Source organism: Pan paniscus, chromosome 9 (assembly GCF_029289425.2).
Source record: "Pan paniscus chromosome 9, NHGRI_mPanPan1-v2.0_pri, whole genome shotgun sequence".
Taxonomy (NCBI): Eukaryota; Metazoa; Chordata; class Mammalia; order Primates; family Hominidae; genus Pan; species Pan paniscus.
The window spans coordinates 96,613,898-96,635,892 of record NC_073258.2 but is presented as its reverse complement, the minus strand read 5'-3'; the positions used below and the strand labels follow the sequence as shown (position 1 = coordinate 96,635,892).

General features: G+C 34.6%; 2 protein-coding genes across 6 annotated transcripts in view; one reads left to right on the top strand and one right to left on the bottom strand.

The window, feature by feature from the left end:
- The window catches only part of CEP57 (centrosomal protein 57), a 161,570-nt gene extending 160,942 nt beyond the window's left edge, over nt 1–628 (bottom strand). For 3 of the 4 annotated variants that reach the window (XR_008620256.2, XR_010113379.1, XM_063608240.1), the window contains exon 1: nt 3–628. The gene's annotated coding sequence lies outside the window, so the exon portion shown is untranslated. The remainder of the gene's footprint in view (nt 1–2) is intronic. The other variant, XM_008953806.7, reaches the window with a different exon arrangement.
- On the top strand, nt 622–21,161 carry FAM76B (family with sequence similarity 76 member B). Of its 2 annotated transcripts, none has more exons than XM_008953804.7 (10): nt 622–755; nt 1,589–1,653; nt 2,475–2,529; nt 3,879–4,034; nt 6,879–7,078; nt 10,218–10,265; nt 10,456–10,536; nt 11,189–11,321; nt 14,087–14,188; nt 18,461–21,161. In XM_008953804.7, exons 1-10 carry the CDS (start codon nt 669–671, stop codon nt 18,548–18,550), a joined length of 1,017 nt encoding a protein of 338 aa, XP_008952052.1. In that variant the 5' UTR covers nt 622–668; the 3' UTR covers nt 18,551–21,161. The 2 variants fall into 2 exon arrangements, with proteins under 2 accessions (XP_008952052.1, XP_003828459.1); XM_003828411.8 differs by having other exon boundaries at nt 11,186–11,321.
- The last annotated feature ends 834 nt before the right edge of the window (nt 21,162–21,995 follow it).

The window sequence follows — 21,995 nt, the reverse complement described above, 5'->3', positions numbered from 1 at the left end:
ACCTTTTGGCCAATAACAAATAGGATTAGGAGGGACTTAACGATTTAGTCCAATAGAAAGCAAGGGAAAAAAGTTGCGGCAGAGAACGAGCCTTTGGCGAACATTTGCCCAATTGGATTGGGGCGCTCTCAGCCAAACCTGGGACTGGCTGTTAGAAATAGCCGCGACCGCAGACCTTTGGGCGGGGCAGGTTCAAAGCGGATTTCGCGCGCTGAGAGCTCCGGGATGTCATTGGCCGGCGACATCCTTCCTTTGTGGGCGCTTCCTGCGTCGCGGAAGTTGGGAGTTGGGAGGAGCCATCGAATGACGCGGTAGCCTTCGCAGCCAATCAGGGATGGGAAAGGGAGGCCGAGAAGGAAGCGGATCCGCGGCCGCGCAGCTAAACAGCAACTCCCTACCCGTTTCGTCTCCCTCCGCCGCTATCGGGGCCTAAGCGGGAGCGGCTGGCACGGCGTCACTGGGTGGGCTGGGGCGGAAGTGGAGGCGGAGGGAGACGGTGGCGTCGTCCGCGGGGCCCTGGGCTCTCGCGGCGAGGCCCTGGTGGGCGCGAGGCAGGGGGAGGGGGAGGAGGAGGAGCCCGCGGCCCGGGCGGCGGCGGCGGCTCTCGGGTTCTCCGTAGGGCCCCGCCTCGGAGCGGGCGGCGGCGGAGGAGGAGACTGAGGAGCAGGATGGCGGCCTCGGCCCTGTACGCCTGCACCAAGTGTACCCAGCGTTATCCCTTCGAGGAGCTCTCCCAGGGCCAGCAGCTCTGCAAGGTCCGTGGGCTCCGGGAGGCGGGCGGGATGGGTGTCCTCGGCCGTAGCCGGAGGGGGCCGGGTAGCCGCTGCACTGCAGCCCCTCTCTCTTCGCCGGCGCCTCAGGGGTTTGGGAGTCTGGAGCCCTCGCCTCCCCACTCGGGGACCCCTTTTTCTGGGGGCTTGAACATTAGCTGGGAACGGACCCTGAAAGGGAGGCAGAATCGTGCCCTTTTCCAGGCGGCCCAGGAGGGTGCCGGGCCCCGTCAGCGTCTGGGGGTCTCAGGGGTGGGGTTGAGTGAGGCAGCCACCTGTCTATGCCGCAGAGACCCAGGGGTGGAGATGTTTTCATCTCGATTTTCTGCCTGGTCTGTCCTCTTCTTCCACCAGGAGGCAGGGGACAGTTTTTGCACTTTCTTGCTAGGAACCCGAAGCCGCAAAGCTGATGGCATCCTTCTTCCCTGTCCAGGAAAGCGAAGCGACTGGTTTGGGAACAGAATGCTCTGATTTGGAGCTCCTCCCATCCCATTAAAGCCTGGATGCTGTCTGTGAGCAACGGTGCAAAATAATAAGTAGTTTCACATTTAACCAATCCTTGAAATCGGCCCTGACAGCTTTCTTAATTTATCTGTAATATACCCCCACGTCTACTAAAGACAAAGACACCTGTGCCTTCCCTAAGGAATTATATTGTGATTGGCCACTTATATGATAAAGCATCCAGTTCTTTACGTTGGGGCCAGGTTTTATAAATGTTTTAGACATTTCACTAGGTTGGGTAAACAGTTTTCTACCAGAAAAGTGAGATTTGGGACTTTCAGAAAGATACTGACTAATGTATTGTCTTATTACAGGAATGTCGGATTGCACATCCTATTGTAAAATGTACTTACTGCAGATCAGAATTTCAACAAGAGAGGTTTGTATACTGAACAGTTTTTGACTGTTAAAGACAAGTGTTGTCTTTATGGAATACTTGGGGGTTGTAATCCCATGTTTTTATGAAAGTATTTTTAAAAAATGGTTTAGCCCCAGAAATTTTAAGTTGTAAACCTTTTGTACATGGTGGGAGAGAGAATGTTGCCAAAAAAACCAGTGGTGGTTAATTTACAGTTAGACTTTATATGAGGGAAAGTATAATACTACATGGAAAATGTACAGCCTTGCTAATGCAAATGTAAACAGTTATGTTAAACTAAAAAAAAGTGGTAAAGCCTTAATGGACCTGAGGAAAGGTCTGTAGTGTTACCAACTGCCTTCCAAGGTAAAAACCTAATAATTTGTTACATGGAACAAATTATTAGAGTCGTACGTAACATTTTTAACAGTTCCACTCTGAGAGTCTATACAGAAAGTAGCCTCAGAAAAGAACAAATAATTTCTTCATAAATAGGTGTGGGCATTATAATGTTGGACAGTAGCCAAGTGGAAGGTTAGGTAGGCACTGGTATTGTAATGCTGTGCAGTAATAGTGTCAAGTGTGAAGATTTTGGAGCTATATAGGAAACATTAAGATGTTTTGTTTACAAAAAGAAATACACAATAAAAATGTGTAAAAACATTTGTCATAAGTTAATTTGGGTAAAACAACTCTGAAAATATCCTTGTATATTTGAAAAAAATCCGTGGTCCTTATTAAAGTTTTAAGTACTACAAATCTTTGACTCATTTTATTTTGACATTGTGCTAATTACTTTAGAAAGCTACATAAACATGATCTATATACAATTTATTTTTCAGCAAAACTAACACAATTTGTAAGAAGTGTGCTCAAAATGTGAAGCAATTTGGGACGGTAAGTATGTCTTATGTTTTCATGTCATTGTTACCAGTTAATATTTTTCATAAAGCTGGACCTTTTAAAAAAATACGTACTGCTGGCTGGGCGCAGTGGCTCACGCCTGTAATCCCAGCACTTTGGGAGGCCGAGGCGGGCGGATCACAAGGTCAGGAGATGGAGACCATCCTGGCTAACACGGTGAAACCCCGTGTCTACTAAAAATACAAAAAAAAAAAAAAATGAGCGGGCATGGTGGTGGGCGCCTGTAGTCCCAGCTACTCCAGAGGCTGAGGCAGGAGAATGGCGTGAACTCAGGAGGCGGAGTTTGCAGTGAGCTGAGATCCTGCCACTGCACTCCAGCCTGGGGTACAGAGCGAGACTGTGTCTCAAAAAAAAAAAACTACTGCTATGCTCTTAGATATTTCAACATACCATATTTTATGAAAGACATTTTCGATAGATATTTTGATGGAAAGGTGATAACATTTAAAAACAGTCAAATTATATACCTGTTTTACATGTATTGAATCCAGTGTGAAATTTGTGAAGCTATTCTTTAAAGATTCAAATATAGCAAATTCCTGGTTATGGAGAACTTATCCATAAAGTTTGCATGATCAGACTTTAGCCCACTTCAGAACAGCCTCCTCAGAACTATTTTTATAAAACAGCAGAATTAAGATATTTATTCACAGAAGTCATGACCCAATCCTAGTACAAGTTGTCTTATATGTATACTACAATCATTATAGGTATATTATACCAATGTTATTTATTATTGGTCAAAAATGCTAACTTTAACGCTCTAAACTGTCCTGAATCATCTTTTGAATATCAAAGAAAATCAAGGTATGTTTTTATAGTTTATGTTGAATATGCTTGTTCCCATTTTTTCAAAGTTGAAAACTCACAGTATATATTGCTTATATGATTTGTACCTATATGTGATGAAAAGTTAACATTTTCTAAATAAATGATATGGTCATTAAGGTAACTAGGATATTAGCAGAAGGACATTTCCTCAAATTCTTGATTCATGAGACTTCTCTACATGTGTACCTTTATTTTCGTTCTTTAAAACCTTTTTTATGTGTAGTTTTTGTATTATCTAACAGACTATGCAAATCACAAATCTATTTCTCATGATCTTAGAGTAATAGTTACATGACTAGAAATAAATATTAATTGAATGCATAGAAATATAGTATAAAAGTTATTGCATGTGACAGGGCAACAAACTTGACAGAAAACAAATTTTTTACCTGAGTTTTCTTAATTCCAGAAATATGTCTACAATACTGGGTATATGCTGTGCCGCAAATATTTAATGTTTTTAAAAGTCTCAAAATGTGTATGTTTTTCAGCCCAAGCCTTGTCAGTACTGTAACATAATTGCAGCATTTATTGGTACCAAGTGTCAGCGTTGCACAAATTCAGAAAAAAAGTATGGACCACCTCAGACCTGTGAACAGTGCAAACAGCAATGTGCTTTTGATCGGAAGGAGGAAGGAAGAAGAAAGGTATGCTTTATTTATGTTATGACGTCTTCTGGAAATAAAATGCCAAACAAGTTGGAAATTATAATTAATACACTACTGAGACAGGATCTATTCTTTAGGTCCATGAAAGCAAGTAGTTAGATGAAAGTGCAGGAATAGTGAGTTTTCTCTTTGTTTGCATGATACATAGATTCATGTACTATACTTTAAAAAATATTCTATGGTGGCTATTCTGTACTAGTTGGCTATCCCGCATTTGGTTCAGGAGATTTAACTAATTGCTTAAATATCTCCTTTTACTTTACCCTTTTGCTGGTTACTTGACATCACTGGTGTGAAAAAAATACCTGATGGCACATTGGCACATAAAATTCAGTTACTCTTGTGCCTTTTGGTAAAGGCTCATATTTGAAACTGTTGTTTGTTTTTGTCTCCCTGCAGTGACTTAATGTAATAAGTATTTGTGTTCATGTGATAATTCCTTTGCCGATCAGCATTCACACAGGCCTCCTGTTGCCTATCAATTTTAGTTGATTTGGAGAATGACTACCTCTTTGAGGGGCTTCCTCAGGTCTCCCCACAGCAATGTACCTATCCCATTATAAGACATGTCCCTCCAGCATGTCTGGTACATAAACATCATGGAATACTATGTATGGAATACATGTGAACAAACAGAAGATAAAAACTTGGTTTTATTTTTAGAGGTTTAGTCAGTACTTTTGGAAAGTCTCTTCTTTGACACAGGTACGATTGATTCTCATTATTTGTGGTAGTTCTTTAAAGTTCCCACAAAACAGTGAATACGGTAGTACCCACCTTATCCGTGGGAGATACCTTCTAAGACCAGTGGATGCTTGAAACTGGGGATAGTAACGAACCTTACTGTGTTTTCTCCTGTACATACGTGCCTATGATAAAGTGTAGTTTTTAAATTAGGTATAACAAGATACTAATAAAAATAATAACAAAATAGAACAATTATATTAGCATACCCTAGTTACAGTTATATGAATGTGGTCTTTATCCCTTAGAATAGTGTATTGTATGTAATATTTTTAGACTAAGGTTGACTATGGGTAACTAAAACTGTAGATAGGGGAGTACTGTATTGAAGCATTGCCCAAGAGAAATATAGGATTAAGTTCACGTTTCCAGTAATAACATGTTGGTCAGTTGATCAATATATATAACCTTATTTTGTTTGTGTTCCTGTTTGAAGATATCTCATTTAATGTATACTGTCGATTGGCCAGGCATGGTGGCTCATGCTTGTAATCCCAGCACTTTGGGAGGCTGAGGTGGGTGGATCATGAGGTTAGGAGATCGAGACCATCCTGGCTAACACGGTGAAACCCCGTTTCTACTAAAAATACAAAAAATTAGCTGGGCATGGTGGCAGGCGCCCATAGTCCCAGCTACTCAGGAGGCTGAGGCAGGAGAATGGCGTGAACCCGGGAGGCGGAGCTTGCAGTGAGCCAAGATTGCGCCACTGCACTCCAGCCTGGGCGACAGAGACTCTGTCTCAAAAAAAAAAAAAAAAATGTGTGTGTGTGTATATACACACACACACACTCACACACAGTCGATTAATTGCACTCATGGCCAACAGCGCTAAGAGTGCCTGAACATAACTTACGTAACACACATATTTTCTCTTTAAGACACATCACAGCCTTCGTAGCTTTCCTTTTTTTAAGTTCAGTGGTACATGTGCACGTTTATTATATAGGTAAACTTGTGTCATGGAGGTTTGTTGCACAGATTATTTCATCACCCAGGTATTAACCCTAATACCTATTAGTTATTTTTCCTGATCCTTTCCCTCTTCTACCCTCCACCATCTGATAGGCCCTAATGTGTGTTGTTCCCCTCAGCGTGTCCATATGTTTTCATCATTTAGTTCCTGCTTATAAGTAAGAACATGCAGGATTTGGTTTTCTGTTCTTTTGTCAGTTTGCTAAGGTTAATGGCCTCCAGCTCCATCCATATTCCTGGAAGGGACATGATCTTGTTCTTGTCTATAGCTGCATAGTATTCCATGGTATATACGTACCATGTTTTCTTTATCCAGTCTACTAACGATGGGCATTTAGGTTGATTCCATGTCTTTGCCATTTCACATTACAACCTTCTTGAGCCTAGGAACACTATACAGCACTTTGGCAGTACTCTTTGGGACTATAAAAACTTGAAAAACATGGCACTAAATAGACTGTGAAAAGGATACTTGTCTGAAGTGAAATAAATGAGGCAGAGCATCACCTTGTTCCACCTCAGCTGGGAATGTGTGCTATTGGGTGGCACAGATTTTTCACCACTCTTGTGTATGTGTGCAGTGGCCACAAAAGTGCTACAAGTCTTGATTTTTGGGTTACAGATACATTTTACTAGGTAGGCAAATATAGGAATAGGAAATGCAAGAATAATGAGAGGCAACTCTGTGTGTCATTTAGATGCTTCTGTTTTTCTGTAAATTTACAGTACTTACTGTAGTGAAAAATTATTAGTAATGACACAGCGATATAAGAATTCAGGCTATATTTCTTGGAAGTGTATCAGTCAGTTTATGCTTATTCTCCTGGAATAAGAAAAAAGGTAACATTTTCTTTTTCTTCAAATTAAAAATGCCTCAAAACTGATGTCATCCTCATCAGTTTTATAATTCTCCTAACAAGTATTTTCCCAAGTTTCAGAAAAGTCCAGTTTTATTTCTGTTTTGCAGAAAATCCGTGAATATGTGCATACATGCATTTGCGCATGTTACGCGTGGAATATAGGTGGAAGTTGAGTGGTTTATCTTACCTGGTTTCGTTTACAGCCAGTTTATATGGGTACATTTAATTTAACACATTTTCTTAAAAGGTTGATGGAAAGTTATTATGCTGGCTCTGTACTTTATCGTACAAAAGAGTTTTACAGAAGACGAAAGAACAAAGGAAGAGCCTGGGATCTTCACATTCAAATTCATCTTCTTCATCTCTTACTGAGAAAGACCAGCATCATCCAAAACATCATCACCACCATCATCACCATCACCATCGTCACAGCAGTAGCCATCACAAGTAAGTACTTTGAAATCATACTTTCTAAAACTCTTCCTTGCATTTTAATGCCGTTTATTGATGTTTACTTCTTGCAAATATTGACTATGTGCTAGTCTAGTTTCCATTGTACACAGTAAGCATCTTGAGTGTCTAAGGCTGTGTCTCCATTTTATTCAGTGTAGAATGTTATATACGTGAAATATGTTTAGCTGTTTACCATAATACAGATAAGATATTTAGGAAAATCTGTAAAATTATAACCATGTAAAGTCAAAATACAAGTACGTCAGTTAATTAACACTTAAATAACTTATCAAAAGCCTCAGTATTCTTTTTTTGTTTAAATAATTGTTAAGTTTTTATTTGAAAAATTATATTTATCTTAGTTGTCAATTTGTTTTAGTAAAAACAAATCGAAACAAACCAATGACTGGGTTTGGAGAACATATTTTAATACTATAATTTGTTACTATGATAGAAGCATTTCTGATCTTTGTGGTCCCCAAAATATGAGCAATATTTTTAACTAATGATACTTTGTGTTTTTTTCAAACATATATTTAGGAACTCTACTTAAATAGAGACAACTGTAGTTTTCCCTCAGTATGCTTGAGGGATTGGTTCTAGAACCCCCTCATAGACCAAAATTTGCATATACTGCAGTTCTGCAATTGACCCTGTGGAACCTGCCTATAGGAAAAGTTGGCCTTCTATATATGCAGGTTTCACATCCTCCAAATACTGTATTTTTGATCCGTATTTGGTTGGAAAAAAAAAATTCTCCTATAGGTGGTCCCATACATTTCAAACCTGGGTTGTTCAAGGGTCAGCTGTACTTGATTTTTAAAGTGACCTGTGGGGGGAGTTATGTAGTAGTAGTAGTACCTTAACCCTTGATGTGTGTGGTATAAAGATTTTTTAAAATGCAATTTTAGTCTTCATGGAAAAATCAAGAACATGAAAATACAAATTAAACTGACAAACACAAATTAAAATGCAAAAAACGGATATATGGCACGCCCATTTTCAGAATAATTTATTGTTTGTTCCTAAATTTTTCTGTGAGTCTTTAAAGTTTCAGATAGTTATTTAAAACAGAATTTACAAAAAACTGATGCCCACCTCATTTTGGAACACATGCAGTATTTTTAGAATGTAATGTAGTTCTGTCTAATTAGTAAGATTTGTTCTAAACTGTATCCAATCACCTATTAGATTATGAGGTTACGTTGAGGTTAGTGATGTTTAATTCTACCATGTTGTAGTGTTTTCTAAATGTGGCAGTGGTAGACTACAATGCAGTGTCTTCTGGCTGTTTTGAAGAAACCTTGTGATCTTTATATCAGAGTATTTCAAGAAGCAAAATAATATAAATCTACCTTGTTTTTGCTTCTTGCTTTAAGAAAAAATATGACAAAATGACTATATACCATAATAGCATATGTCAGACCTACTTCTAAGACTCCCAAAATGTCTCCTTTCCCTATTCTTTACAGATAAATTTGTCTTAGCATGATGTAAAAGGACACAATCAGATTATGTTTGTGAAGACTAAAGTATATGACAGCAACTTAATTTTTTGAAAGAATGACAGTTTCAAAAATAAAGGGAAAGAGAACAGTATTGAAAATGAAAGTCTTCAATTTTTTTACTTCTGGTTACTTATGAAATACAAACACTATTTTCTATTTGATGGCTGTTGACCATTTGATGAACAGTTACTTTGTAGGGTCCTATCTTAAGTTCAATAGATCAGAATGAAAATGAGGAGCATTCATATTGTGATAGATAGTGATCGGCAGGGGTAGGGGATGTGGTTGCCAGGTGGCACTAAGGTGGGTCTGAATCTAGGAATGGACAACCCTCAGAAAGCTAAGATGGGAATTCCAAGTGTTTCTGTCAGTCATATTAATGTGATTATTCTTAACTTTGAGATATGGTTAGTGCTGTTAGTTCATGTATAGCTTGTTAGGCTTATAATGAAATTTGTGGGGAAAAAAAAAAGGACAACCGCATTCCTCAATAGGATCTCCATTCATTCACAAGTAAGAATAACTCACTTGATGGAATTATTGCTATTAACATTTTTTTCCCAACTTGGTACTTGTTTACAGCTGAGTCTTAAGGTCTGTTTTTTTCTTTTGCTTAAAAAACTTCTACAGCTGAACCAATAATAAATTTTAGACACAAGTAAACATGTATATATATATATGTCTATTTTGTATATGCTAGCACTGTACTAAGTGCTTTTACATATATAACTCATTTAATGCTCATATCAGTATAAGGTATGTATTACATATGAGGGAACCAAGGCTGGGGATGTTAAGTAATTTGCATAAGGTCACAGCTCAGGTATTCTAACATCTTCTAAATTGTATAAATACATGGCATCTGGTTCATAGGAGATGCTCTCTACATGCTGAGTGAATAAGCTAGGGTTAGTGAAGCATTGACTGATATGCAAGTTTAGGAGGAAAAAAATGAAGAATTCATGATGAATTATAAAGTGATTATTAGTATTAGGGTAAAATAGAAAAGGAGTATTACAGTATTAATTATGAGTAAAAGTAAAATAATTTGTTACTATGAAATTTCTCAATAGTTTCAGCGTAACTTCTCCAGAATACTAACTAAAGAGAGATCTATGGACTTTGGAGAGGATTCTTAAGAAAACTAGGAAAGAATCAAAGAAATCAATATATTTCCCCATTTAAATTGATATACTATTCTGAGCAACTTGAGTTACTCCAAAAGAAGAATCTCTACTTCAGATTATTGGGAAAGCCTTAACTTTAAAGATACAAATTTTGTGTCTGAAATAGTAAGGGCAGCCAAAGTACAGTGATACCTAGACTCAAGCACGAAAACTACTTGTGTAACCCACCCTTTGTATGATATTAAATTGAACTGTGGAGATCCTGATTAAAAAGAATTCTTGAAGAACTTGAGATGGTTAGTAGTCATTTTATGAAAATTTATCTCATCAGAATGTGATTTATTCAGTATGTATTAGCTTAGTCTGAAAACTTAAATATACCTTTCTCTGAAGAAAGTATTATAAACATAAAATTTGTATCCATTGAGAAAGAATGTTAAATTTAGATGTATTAAATAAATAAATGTCATTATTAGATGTCATTTGTGTATTTTTCAGAATCAGCAATCTAAGTCCAGAACAAGAGCAGGGACTGTGGAAACAGAGGTAAATACGTTGCTGTATTTTCTGAAGTATTTTGAAACGTATATTTATAAATGTGATATCCCTTCAACTTTGTTACTTAAGCCTTACCAAAATCAGTATTTTCAGTAATATTTTAGGGGAAGACGAATAACTTATCTTTGGTTTCTCTGTCCTTTTTACTCTAACTATTCTTATTAATGTTTGGTTTCAGCCATAAATCCTCTGCAACAATTCAGAATGAAACTCCAAAGAAAAAGCCCAAATTGGAATCTAAGCCATCTAATGGAGATAGGTAAAAATGAATTCTTTTAGTGTTATGAAAATTCAACTTAGTTGAATAGTTATGGTTGAATGCCAGTTATTACTAGATAAAAAAATAGAAACATGTATTTTCTACCTTGACTTGAGTCACCTAGAAGAATAAACATAAATTAGTTTAAAATTTTTAGCTTAATTTTGGCAATAAGAAAGTGGCACTGAACTATGTTGTTCTATTTGGGAAATAAATTTGGGTTTTGAAGAAACAAATTTGAATGGAGAACATTATTTTTATCTTTATTCTTCAGTGAAACACAAATCTAATTGTGATATTTTAAATTGACCTGCTTAGAAAATGTTTTTAGATTAAAAATATTATGAGCGTTACTTTGTTTTAGTTCATTAGCCAAAAGTTTGCTGATGTTACTGTACAAATTGGCTGCCTATTGCTTTACACTAGAAGTATTGACCCCCTTAAAGCTAATACTGAATTATATTTCTGCAGGTGTATGTAATGTGTGCCATTAGTAAGGTAATTTGCCAGTTGCATCCATTTCTGTCAGGTACATATTTTTTTGCATTAGCCTTAAGGATGTTTGTGGAATTGTCTAATTTATGCAATTTGAACACCTGCTAATTTTCCTTCTACTTCATTTAACTGTGTTTTACTTTTTTCTTTTTAGTAGCTCTATAAATCAGTCAGCAGATAGTGGGGGAACAGACAATTTTGTCCTTATAAGTCAACTGAAAGAAGAAGTGATGTCACTTAAGCGTCTCTTACAGCAGAGAGACCAGACCATTTTAGAAAAAGATAAAAAGGTAAGAACATGGTTCATTGAAGCCTGGTAAGAGTTATGTGTTGACTGTTGCTTGATAATCGCAAATTTTATTAGACTTCCTTTAATAATTTGGTAATGTTTGTTGTGCATGATTTTTATAAGACAAATTACAAAAGCCCCCCGAAGCCATCTAATGAAGATGGGTAAAAATGGTCTTTCAGAATTTTAGTTCTAAGAATTAACTGAGGCTTAATTAGGATAGTAATTTCCAAACTTTAATTTTCAGTAAGCATGTAATTTAAAAATAGGTCTAATACCTAATTAAAAATGAGATGTAAGTGGAATATTTCATAAACTTTTTTGATTTAAGAATGTAGTTTGAACAGTCTTTGATATAACATTCATATATTTATATCAATCCAGATCAAAATACTGCTGAAAAGTAATGGTATGGGAATTTCCTGTAGTAGTCAGTAATTAGCAATAGATGTCTAAAAGCTCATTGTCTAGGAAGTAAGTGTACTTATTGGGACTTCATCAGTTAAATGAAGAGCAATATTAAAATGTGTTGTTCATTTAGTGAAAAGAGGAATATTAACAGAATTATAGAAGGATTTAAGGTCTTGTGCTATGAAATCAGGATGACATAATAGTGGACAGGCATGGAACAGGAAACAGTTTTGAAGTAATTTAGCCATACTTAGATTCAAATCCTAGTTCATTTTCTGTGTGACCTAAAGCAGAATGTGTACTTCTTTGGACCTCAGTTTTCTCATTTAAATGAGAGCATTAATATTATCTGAAGTGATGGTTGTGATGATTAATGAAAATGCAAAGTATTTATTATAGCTCCTGGTATGTATAAGTGCCCATAGGGGCTATTACTGTTTGATCATCTTTTGTACTTGTTTTATGGTCCCAGACAATGTAGTTTGACCTGTATCAAATGTATTATGCAGTAGGAGAACACTAAAATCATTTCTTTTAAAAGAATAAGACCTTAATATGAATACATATATGACTTATATCCATCTCTGAGTCTGTGCTGAGTTGGCTTTTACTTCTGGCATTCAATAATTTTTGATACATTTTGCCACACCTTGAAGGTTAGTGGGCTTAATTTATTTTAATACATTTGTAGCTTACTTTAAGCAAATTTAGTATATGAAAATTAGGAGTGACATATAAAATAGGATAGTTACGGGTGTCTTTGTCTTATGGTTCTTTTTGATTGACAGCATTTTTTAAATTAATGAGCCTTTATGGAAATTTGTCCTGTGTACAAAGTTTTAGAGACAGGCCAGGTATATCTGCATTAGCCTTGAGAAAAGTTGAATAAAATGCCAACTTTACTGCAAAATAGCAATGATTTCAAAATCAAGTAGTAATCAGTTATAGAATATTGACTGCTAGATTTTTCTTTCCTCTCTAGCATAAGAGGTACTATCTTTGTATTGTGCAGTTAATTGAAGTTTTCTGCTTTTGTTAGTGTTCCTCTTTAAAAAAATCAAAAGACTAATGGGGATTGAAATTAGCATTGTTGTAAGGAAAATCCTAATTGTAAACCTAAAATAACTATACATTTGCAACTTTTTCTTATAAATCTAAGATGACGAAGTTATTTTACTGAATTGATTTCACAGTTATTTAATGATTTCTAGAGCCAGACACTGAACTAGATCATGAGGATGCAAAGATGAATAAATAAGACATAATTCTTATTTTCCAGAAGTTCATAGTGAGGAGGCAACTCACAGTGTAGTGAATAGAGTAATTGTCTTAGCTGATCTGGTGTAAGTTGGCATTTCAGAACAGAAAATCTTTTGTGATTAGAGAAAGTTAGAGAGAGAGAACTTAGTTATACTTTGAATTTGACAAAAGCAAGGGTTTTTTTTTTTAATAAGACTATAAGACTCCATGATTTTCTCTATTTTTGCTGTTGTATGTCTTTCAGTTTATTAGATACTGGGTAATTACAAAGGAGAATGTGTAAACCTTTAAAGCTGGCATAATGAAAAACATTAAAAAATAACCTGGAGTTGCCTCTGCATGGTTCTAATAGTGAAATTACATAATAACTTATTTAGTTTGAAGTCATGAGATATTATACTGTTAGGTATGTCATTTATGAAAAATTATCATGTAGCCTTCTTCCTCAAAGCACTGATTTTTTTCTTGTATTTGTCTCATTTAGCCCAAATTTTATAGTAACCTTCTTTCCTTTCTCATTCTGTGTTAGTTGTATTTCTGTGCTTTGTTCTCTATTTTTACCTCAAGTGTTAGGTGGTATTGTGTACATAATCCTGGACATAAAATAAAAAATGAAAACAGTATAGCTTTTGGCTGAAAAGACCATTCCTTTTTATATTACCCAGTGTGAAATTTCTTTCTTTAACCATTGAAAGATTATTTTACCCATAAGCTAGTTTAAATGTTTATATTGTTTTTACTATTATTGAAGTACATTTTTAAATGAGGCATTTTCCCAGTTATTAGCCGTTAAGCTTTTTTCGTTGGCATACCAGTTGCCAAACTCTATTTCCAGTCGAGCCATGTTTAGGAAAAAAAGAAAACTGAGAAGTTTTACTGATGGTCAGGTATTAACATTAAAATTATACTATTGTAAAGCAGATAGACTTCATCATTTCACAAAACAAATTTTAGATAGCTTGTACAATTCAGGAAACTGCAGTTAACATCTTCCACTTTTGTAATGAAATGTGAGTTTATTGTGAAAGTTATTTAAAATGGTGTGTGTGTGTATGTGTGCAAATATATACATATATTTTTTCTTTAATCTCTCAGTTAACTGAACTAAAGGCAGACTTTCAGTACCAAGAGTCAAATTTGAGAACAAAAATGAACAGTATGGAAAAAGCCCACAAAGAAACTGTGGAACAACTTCAGGTAACTACCATCATTTACGTAAAATGATAGGCAAGAAGGGCTAAACTTGAGTAATAGCATTCATTGACTTAGATTGTTATTGGTAGCCCTATTTTGTGCATAGTTGGTGCATATCAGTTTTGATTTTGACTTTATAATCATTTTTAATCTTGATCTCATTAGAAGTTACTGTTTGAAATTACTTGAAAGGGGGATTCAGTACTTTAATCTTGAAAACTTTTGCCTAAACTTCAAATGGAGTTTTTGGAGGAGGGTATCATTGGAGTGTGTTCAATTAATTATTGGGCTTATAGCAAAAAATTAAAAATCAGATTAATGAAACTAAGGTAAAAAGCAGGTCTTCAGTAGCAGTCATTCCTCACATTAATATTTCCTTCCAGATAATGGGAAAGGAGATGGGTGTATAAAACCAATTCTTAAGGACCTCAAGTGGCAAAAATGTATGCAAAGCAAGAGAGTTTACTTAACCTGTGTACAGTGGTTTGCAAAGTGCCAAATAGGGTTCTGCTAAATGCTAACAGGTAGTGATCCACCTGAACCTCAGAGTACTGCAAAGTAGCATTTTAAGTATACAGAACAACTGAATGGTAAAGTCAAGAGTCACCACAGTAATAATCTGATGTCTGGCATGCAGAGATGGTGAACATCCAACATGGATACAGAATGCTACCATATTAAGCTTCTTCTCATCTAGGTTTCATAAATTTAGAAATCAGACCACACTAAATTAACTACATGTTCTCTTTGATTTATACAGTCTCACATTTGTAAAATTAATCTTTAGTAACAAAATTTTTAAGGTGAAAGAAGTTTTAAATGTTAGTGGAAGATGGCAGCACACAGACTTCAGACTTGGGAGAGTACAGCTTCAGAAGGAAGGAGTTAATACTGTCCTGTTTCATTTTGTTTTGTTTTTTTTCACATTGTAACACCAAAGGATATTTGCTATTTCTTTCTTTTGGTTTCGTATTATTCATACTTCTTTGCAAGTAGCTTAAATTAGTAGGATTTAGGAACTTGCTCAAATTCGAGGTACAGATTGTCTGGTCTTAATCCCTATCATACTATTACAAAGACTGTTGAAAAAGGAACCTCATGTAGAACCTGAGACATAGTAGGCATTCAGATAATTTGTTGACTAGGTGGTGATTTATGGAAATGCCCATCAGCCCTCTGTTCTGAGAGATTGCCTGTATCATATATCAGATTCTTATATATTAGTCAATGTTTTTATCTACCAGCAAGTGTTATTTTTAATTTTATGTTATTCCTGTTTTTCTTACTCAGTTATTAATGCTGAATGATTACCTGGAACAAAATCTTCCACCTGGTGATCTTTGATTTAATGTAATGTAACCAAAGCTCTGAAGTAAATCCAGAATGAGATAACAGAATAACTGCAATAGGTGCTTAGATATGTTTTAACTTAGTGCTCCCCACTGTTCAAAAGAGCAGTTTGTGTTTTGGTTTTTCTTTTTTAAAATCATAGTTGCAAATACATGGGGTCATCTTTGACTTAGCCTGATAGAATCTTAGGCCTACCTCCTCTTGGTAATTGAAGTTTCATGTAGTGTAAAAGTAACTAATATTTAAATAGGACATTTTGACATGATTTTACATATGCTGTCTTACTTGTTGCAAAAACTGGGTTATGTGATATGCCCATTTTACAGAGGAAACTGTGATCACACAGTAAGCGGTGACGTAGAAATCTCTGTCTTCTCACTCCAGTTTATCTATACTTTTCCCTGTTCTACACTAGTTCCCACCACTTCAGGTTCCTCAGGTTTTCTATTTCATCCTTCCTATCAGGCCACTTCCCTGATTTTTTTGTGTTATGGCTAGAGACAATCTGTCATAGCTGAGTGCCATCTTTTTACCTCACTTCCTTTAGCAACCAAGTGATACTAGTAGGATTCTTTACTGAGGTGAGGAAACCGGTAATTTTTTTTTTATCTTTATGTAATAAGGAATTGAATCCTGTGACACAAGATGGATCTTGCTCTAATAGCTAGTAAAATATTTTTAACTGCCAAACCTACGACAAAACACTGAACATCACATGAAAAAATTGTTCAAAATGTCACCCCAAAATACCCCAAATATTGAAAATACTAAGAATATCAAGTAAAAACTCTTATTCACTTAATTAGGTAAGTGGTTAAAAGGAAAAGGGACCTAACATTTGAGTGCCTTCTGTGTACCAGGAACTGTGTTAGGCTAAGTGTTTTATATATTTGATAAGTTCCTTTAACTCATTTTGAGTTCGGATGGTGGAGTTTGTGTTACAAATGAGAAAATATGCTCCAGGTTATGTAGCTGGTAAGTAAGCCAGGATTTAAAGCAGGATCTATGTAATTCTTAATCCTGATATTCTTTCCTTTGCACCAACATGTCTAAACTTTAAAACTTAGCTTTCTTAAGAGTCTGTAAAGAATTTCATTGATTTTTTTTTTTTTTTTTTTTTTTTTGGCTGGCTGCAAAATGAAGTAATTTTAGGATAAAACAATTTAAATGTACATATATTGAAATATGGCATAAAATTCATTTTTAAAGTATTCAAATTAGAATAATTTGGACTTGTACTTAACAATTGTGTTATTTATTTACCATAAAGACTTTTCTCTTATGTAATTTATTAAGAAATATCTTTATTAGTGATATAAATATATTAAAAGCAAATTGGAAATTAGCTACTAAAGCATTAAATGGAAAAATTGCTTTGAAGACCTAATGTTCAAATTATTGTATTTTGTACTTAAAATATGAAAATTATAAACACTTTATTTCTTGATGATTGAGATAAGAACTTGGAGATTCACATTTTAACTATTTTGTATCAGTATAAACATTTTTAGATAAATATAACTTACAGATCTAGTGGAGATCTTTTTGAGTCAAATTTGCAGACTCAAAATTTGAAATTGATACTGAATTTGAAATTGAAGTTTTTCGTTACCACCTTAGTTATTAATAACCACTGAATAGGAAAGTTCTATTGATCATGCATCTGAACATAAAAAATTATTTGATTTGCACATATAAGATAGTACTGAGAATATTTGCATTTTAGAGGTCATGGGTGTTAATTAGCAAGAGTGATTGGAGAAGAAGGGTGGGGGAATGGAAGAATAAAGTTTGAAAAAGGTTATTTCATGAAACCACTTTAAGATGGCATACAGAGAAGGCAGAGTGTTATCTGCCCGTAAAAAGCTAAAATTAGAATAAAATATGAAGTACTGAGATTAAAAAAGTCTGTCTATATAATAAAAATTCCTGGAACCTGTGAAGGAAAATGGTGTTGAAACATAAGTCAGAGGATATCTTTTTAAAATGTGTTAATTTTAGGGCAGTGCTCTATTTTCATCACTTTCCCCATTTTGGCTCAAACTACAAAAATGCTTGATCATTAATGTATTTGTATATATAGGGATCCTTACTAAGTTTCCACATTTAAGAGACTGAATAAGGTGACTAAGGCAGTCAAAATGTGAAAATATTCACTGTACTTACACATTCCTCTTCACTAAACTAGTGATGGATGGACATTTAATAATGAAATTCAAGTCAGATGATGAAATGAAATTTTGAATCTTTGTAAAAATTCAAGCTTTCATGAGATAGGAAATGATGATGTGGAACTGCTCAAACCACACTAAAATCAGTGTCAGATGACTGGTAATTAAAGGAACAACAAGATAATGAGTGGTTCTGATGAGTGCTTTAAAAAAAATTGAATATCATTGGGTGCATTTGGCAAAGTAACAAATTCTGAGTAGTTTTTGCAAAAATGACCTCTTATGCTTGTTCTACAAGAGAGTAAACATAGAAGAAAGACCTTATACAGCTTGCCAGGAAATATTCCTCCCAAATCTTGATTCATTCTTTGATTTTATTAATTGTAAATTACAACTTATTTTCATAGTTTTCATGTTTTTAAGATGAAGGGCCAAACACCTTTTCCCTATTAAAATTTGGACCTTCTTTTAAGTGGATTCACTTTGTTTCCTTTTTTGTAACCAATTGTGCATCTTTGGACACAATTATATTAATAATGACATATACAAAGGGGGCCGATGAGCCAATCTAGAATTTTCCTTCTGCATGTTCATCCTTAAAGAGATGAATATAAAGGTATCAACTCTTTCATTTAATGTTAGTGCTTTAGTGAAACATTTATATAAATGAAAACTATTAAATAAGTAGTATTCTTCAGCATGACTTAATAATATTTCAAACATTTTTAATCTTGAATGTTTTTGTCTCCCACAGGCCAAAAACAGAGAACTACTCAAACAGGTCGCAGCATTATCAAAGGGTAAAAAATTTGACAAAAGTGGAAGCATACTAACATCTCCTTGAGAAAGTCATTTGTTTAGCATTTCTTCTTACAATGTAAATTTGGGGAAAAAAAATTCTGTGAAGCCCTTAAATTCTGTGTAGTAGAAAAATATTTTTGCACACCAAATGAATTGGTGTGTTTCCTATTCACTTTTGTAATTGATATACAGCATTTTTTAAGTTGTAAAACATTCAAATAAAACTTCAACTGGTTTGAAGTAACTTTTTAATTATTTGATATCCAGGAACTTTTTTGCCAGCAATAGTATTAAACAGTTGTAAAGGAGTGCATGAGTAGTGCTCTTTATGAAACGCAACATGCAATAATAGAGTAGGTATGGTTTCAGAAGTCAGAGCAGCAGGGTTTTTTTGTTTTGTTTTTGTTTTACACTATGCTAATTTCAGACAAACAGTTTTCAATTTAGAAATACAAAAACTTTTAAACTCGAAAAATGGCGAACACTGGTTTTTTGGGAATTGTGTTTTTACTTTGCATCAACATGAATTTAGGAGAAAATCACGGTGCTTTTATTAAATGAACTTCAGATATATGTAAATTTGTTTTTTAAAGTTATATCATTAACATTAGTAACCTAGCATTTTCATTATTGGTATAGGAATTAATGTTTATTGTACAGTATCTAAGGTAAAATGTGTTTCTGTTTTGTAAAAACTACTGTAGATTTTTACTTACAAGTGCCTTTTTGCCACCTAATGTTTTTATTTATAGGAATGCTGATCTTTTGTACATACAGTTTGTTTTAAAATCATGTTTAATAAATGTTTGTATATAAATGCATATGTACAGAAGCCTATTTCAAAAGGAAATCAAAGTTGCTAGTAAAATGTTTGAGATTACATTTAGAACTAACTGATAATGCATATAGATTGTAGAAAATTTTGTGATTTGTTTGTGTGTGATAAGGGAAGCTGTTGGTCTTTGAATTCATTTAATTATGTCAAAATAGTTCCCCAAAGATTTAATTTTAAGTTGCTTCTTAAAGAGTAATTTTATTTTTTATGTCATGTGGCTTCATATTAGTATTGTGTGAGTTACATGTTTTGCTTTATATTTTATACAATTTTTAAAAAATTTTAATGTTTCTGCAATGATCCATGTATCTGCTTTCCCTATGTGTGGTTATCTAAGTTAATATTTATGTACAATGTAATTTGTAAATTTAAAGCAAATCTGAAAAAAATTAAATAATCTTTTTAATCCAATCTGTGATAATCTTTGAATAAATTGGAATCTACTATAAGATTCAGGCATTATAAGTAAATTGTCCTAAAGTCTTTAAAATTGTCTATAAAAGGTTAAGGTAGGGTGGGATAGGTTTTATCAAGTTATTGACTATATTGTGATCCAGCGGTTTTCAGCCTGAAATGGAATTTATCTCCTAGTTATTATCAGTTCAGAGTTTTAGTTTGATTTTAAAGTATTGCTAGATACACTGTATAGAGTGAGTTGCTTCTCTTAATAATTTATGGGCAAAGATAAATTTGCTTCATGTAAAACTGTTACTAAATTTATAAGTTTTAAAGGTTTTGTTTTTATACAAGCATTGATTGTGAATGTCATATCAAAGATTGGCTTTCTTAAGAACACATGATTGAAACAATTTTTTTTTAACATGACGTGTTTCAATAGACTGTTCTCATAGTTCATTATAAAGTGAATACCAAATAATTCTTTGTCCATTTTGAAAGCATAATATAGGGTAATTTTCAAGTGATAGAAAAAGATTCAGTTAGAATCTTGTAAACTAAACCAGTTTATTTTTATGGGATCTTCATGTAATAATTTTCTTAAATTTAGTACTCTCAACCATGATAGATAATGCCTTAACATGGATTTTAACGTTTGCAGGATTTGCTAAATTCATAAGATAGTTATTACCTTTCTTTGAAATTTGTAATGTTTTATATTCTTGTTTCATAGCCATTTGTCAGTCCACAGTGGTCATTATGGTTTTACTTTTTGATAGTTCTTACACCTTGTTGGAGAAACTACAAAAGAAAGTTGTCCTCGTCCTTCCCCTTAGCTAACATCACAATTAAAAATAGTTTAATATTAATATTAGCTAACATTAAAATGGAAGGTAATTCAGTTTTAGTGTTAGCTAACATTAACAGTCTAATAATTTAGCTTTGTAAATTCCAAGGCTAAAACCCTTTCATGGGCTTCACAGTATTTAGTCCTAATTAAATACCCTTCTTTATTCCATGACCTTATTTTATAACTTAAATTTTTTTGCAATTGTATAAATTAGTAATTCAGTCCCAGTCCTGGATCTCTGTAGTGTTTTGACATAATAAACTGATATTCTTTAAATGTGGACCTGTAAGGAGATACTATGGTGTGGTGTATTGTGCTTTTAGCCTGTTTTCCACTATTAATTAGCATTTACCAGTAAGGGTCATTTTGACTCAAGTTATTTATGTATTAATAGCCTGTGAATATTGCAGTCCTTTTTAGATTATATTGGTCTAAATATGCATTCTGCAGTGAACCTGTTAAGCTGTTCACATGTATAGACTATTGAAATACTGTACTTGTACACATCTGACTGTTGACATTTTGTACTTTTTTCTAGATCCAATATTTCACAATAAAAAACTTGTCAAAGGCTTTGTATTAGTTTTCAATGGCTGCTGTAACAAATTCCCACAAACTTAGTGTCTTAATACAACAAAAATTAATTCTTTTATGGTTCTGGAGGCCAGAAGTCCAAAATCAGGTTTACTGGTCTAAAGTCAAGGTATTGGCAGGATTGCTTCTTTCTGGAGGCTGTAGGGGAAAATCTGTTTTCTTGCCTTTTCCAGCTTCTAGAGCTGCATTCCTTGCATTCTATGAGCTCATTGACCTTTATCTTCAAAGCCCAAATTGTAGCATCTCAAATCTCTCTCTGCTGCTGTCATCATACCTTCTCAGAGTGTCTCCCTCTGTTCCCTCTCATAAGGACCTTATGAGAACATTATTGGCTCCACCTGCACAAACAACGTAGTTTTTCCATCTCGAGTTCTTAATCTAGTCACATCTGCAAAGTCCCTATTGTCATATAAGGTAATGTATTCACTGGTTCCAAGGGTTCGGGCATGGACATATTGGGGGACCACTATTGAGCCTACATAGCTTCATCTACATTTTGCCCCCTTTTTCCAGTATGAAACCCTGAAACAACAGATACATGAGAGAAGTTTAGGCCAAACATTAGAAACTATTTTCCTGTCTGTCCATTCAGACCACTTTAGTGCAATAGTTATTGTTCCTGGAAGAAATAAATTTGCATCTAATGGAGCAAGTATTTCAAGCTATAGTTAAGTTTTTGGAACATGACTAGTACCATGCTAGGTTGTTTGATACGTTAAAAGTTGAAGGTGTGATTCTTTCATTTGTAGACTAGGTGGGCAGATACTGTGCTTGGGAAAAAATCTGGAACCTAACTTTGGTATTATAAAATGT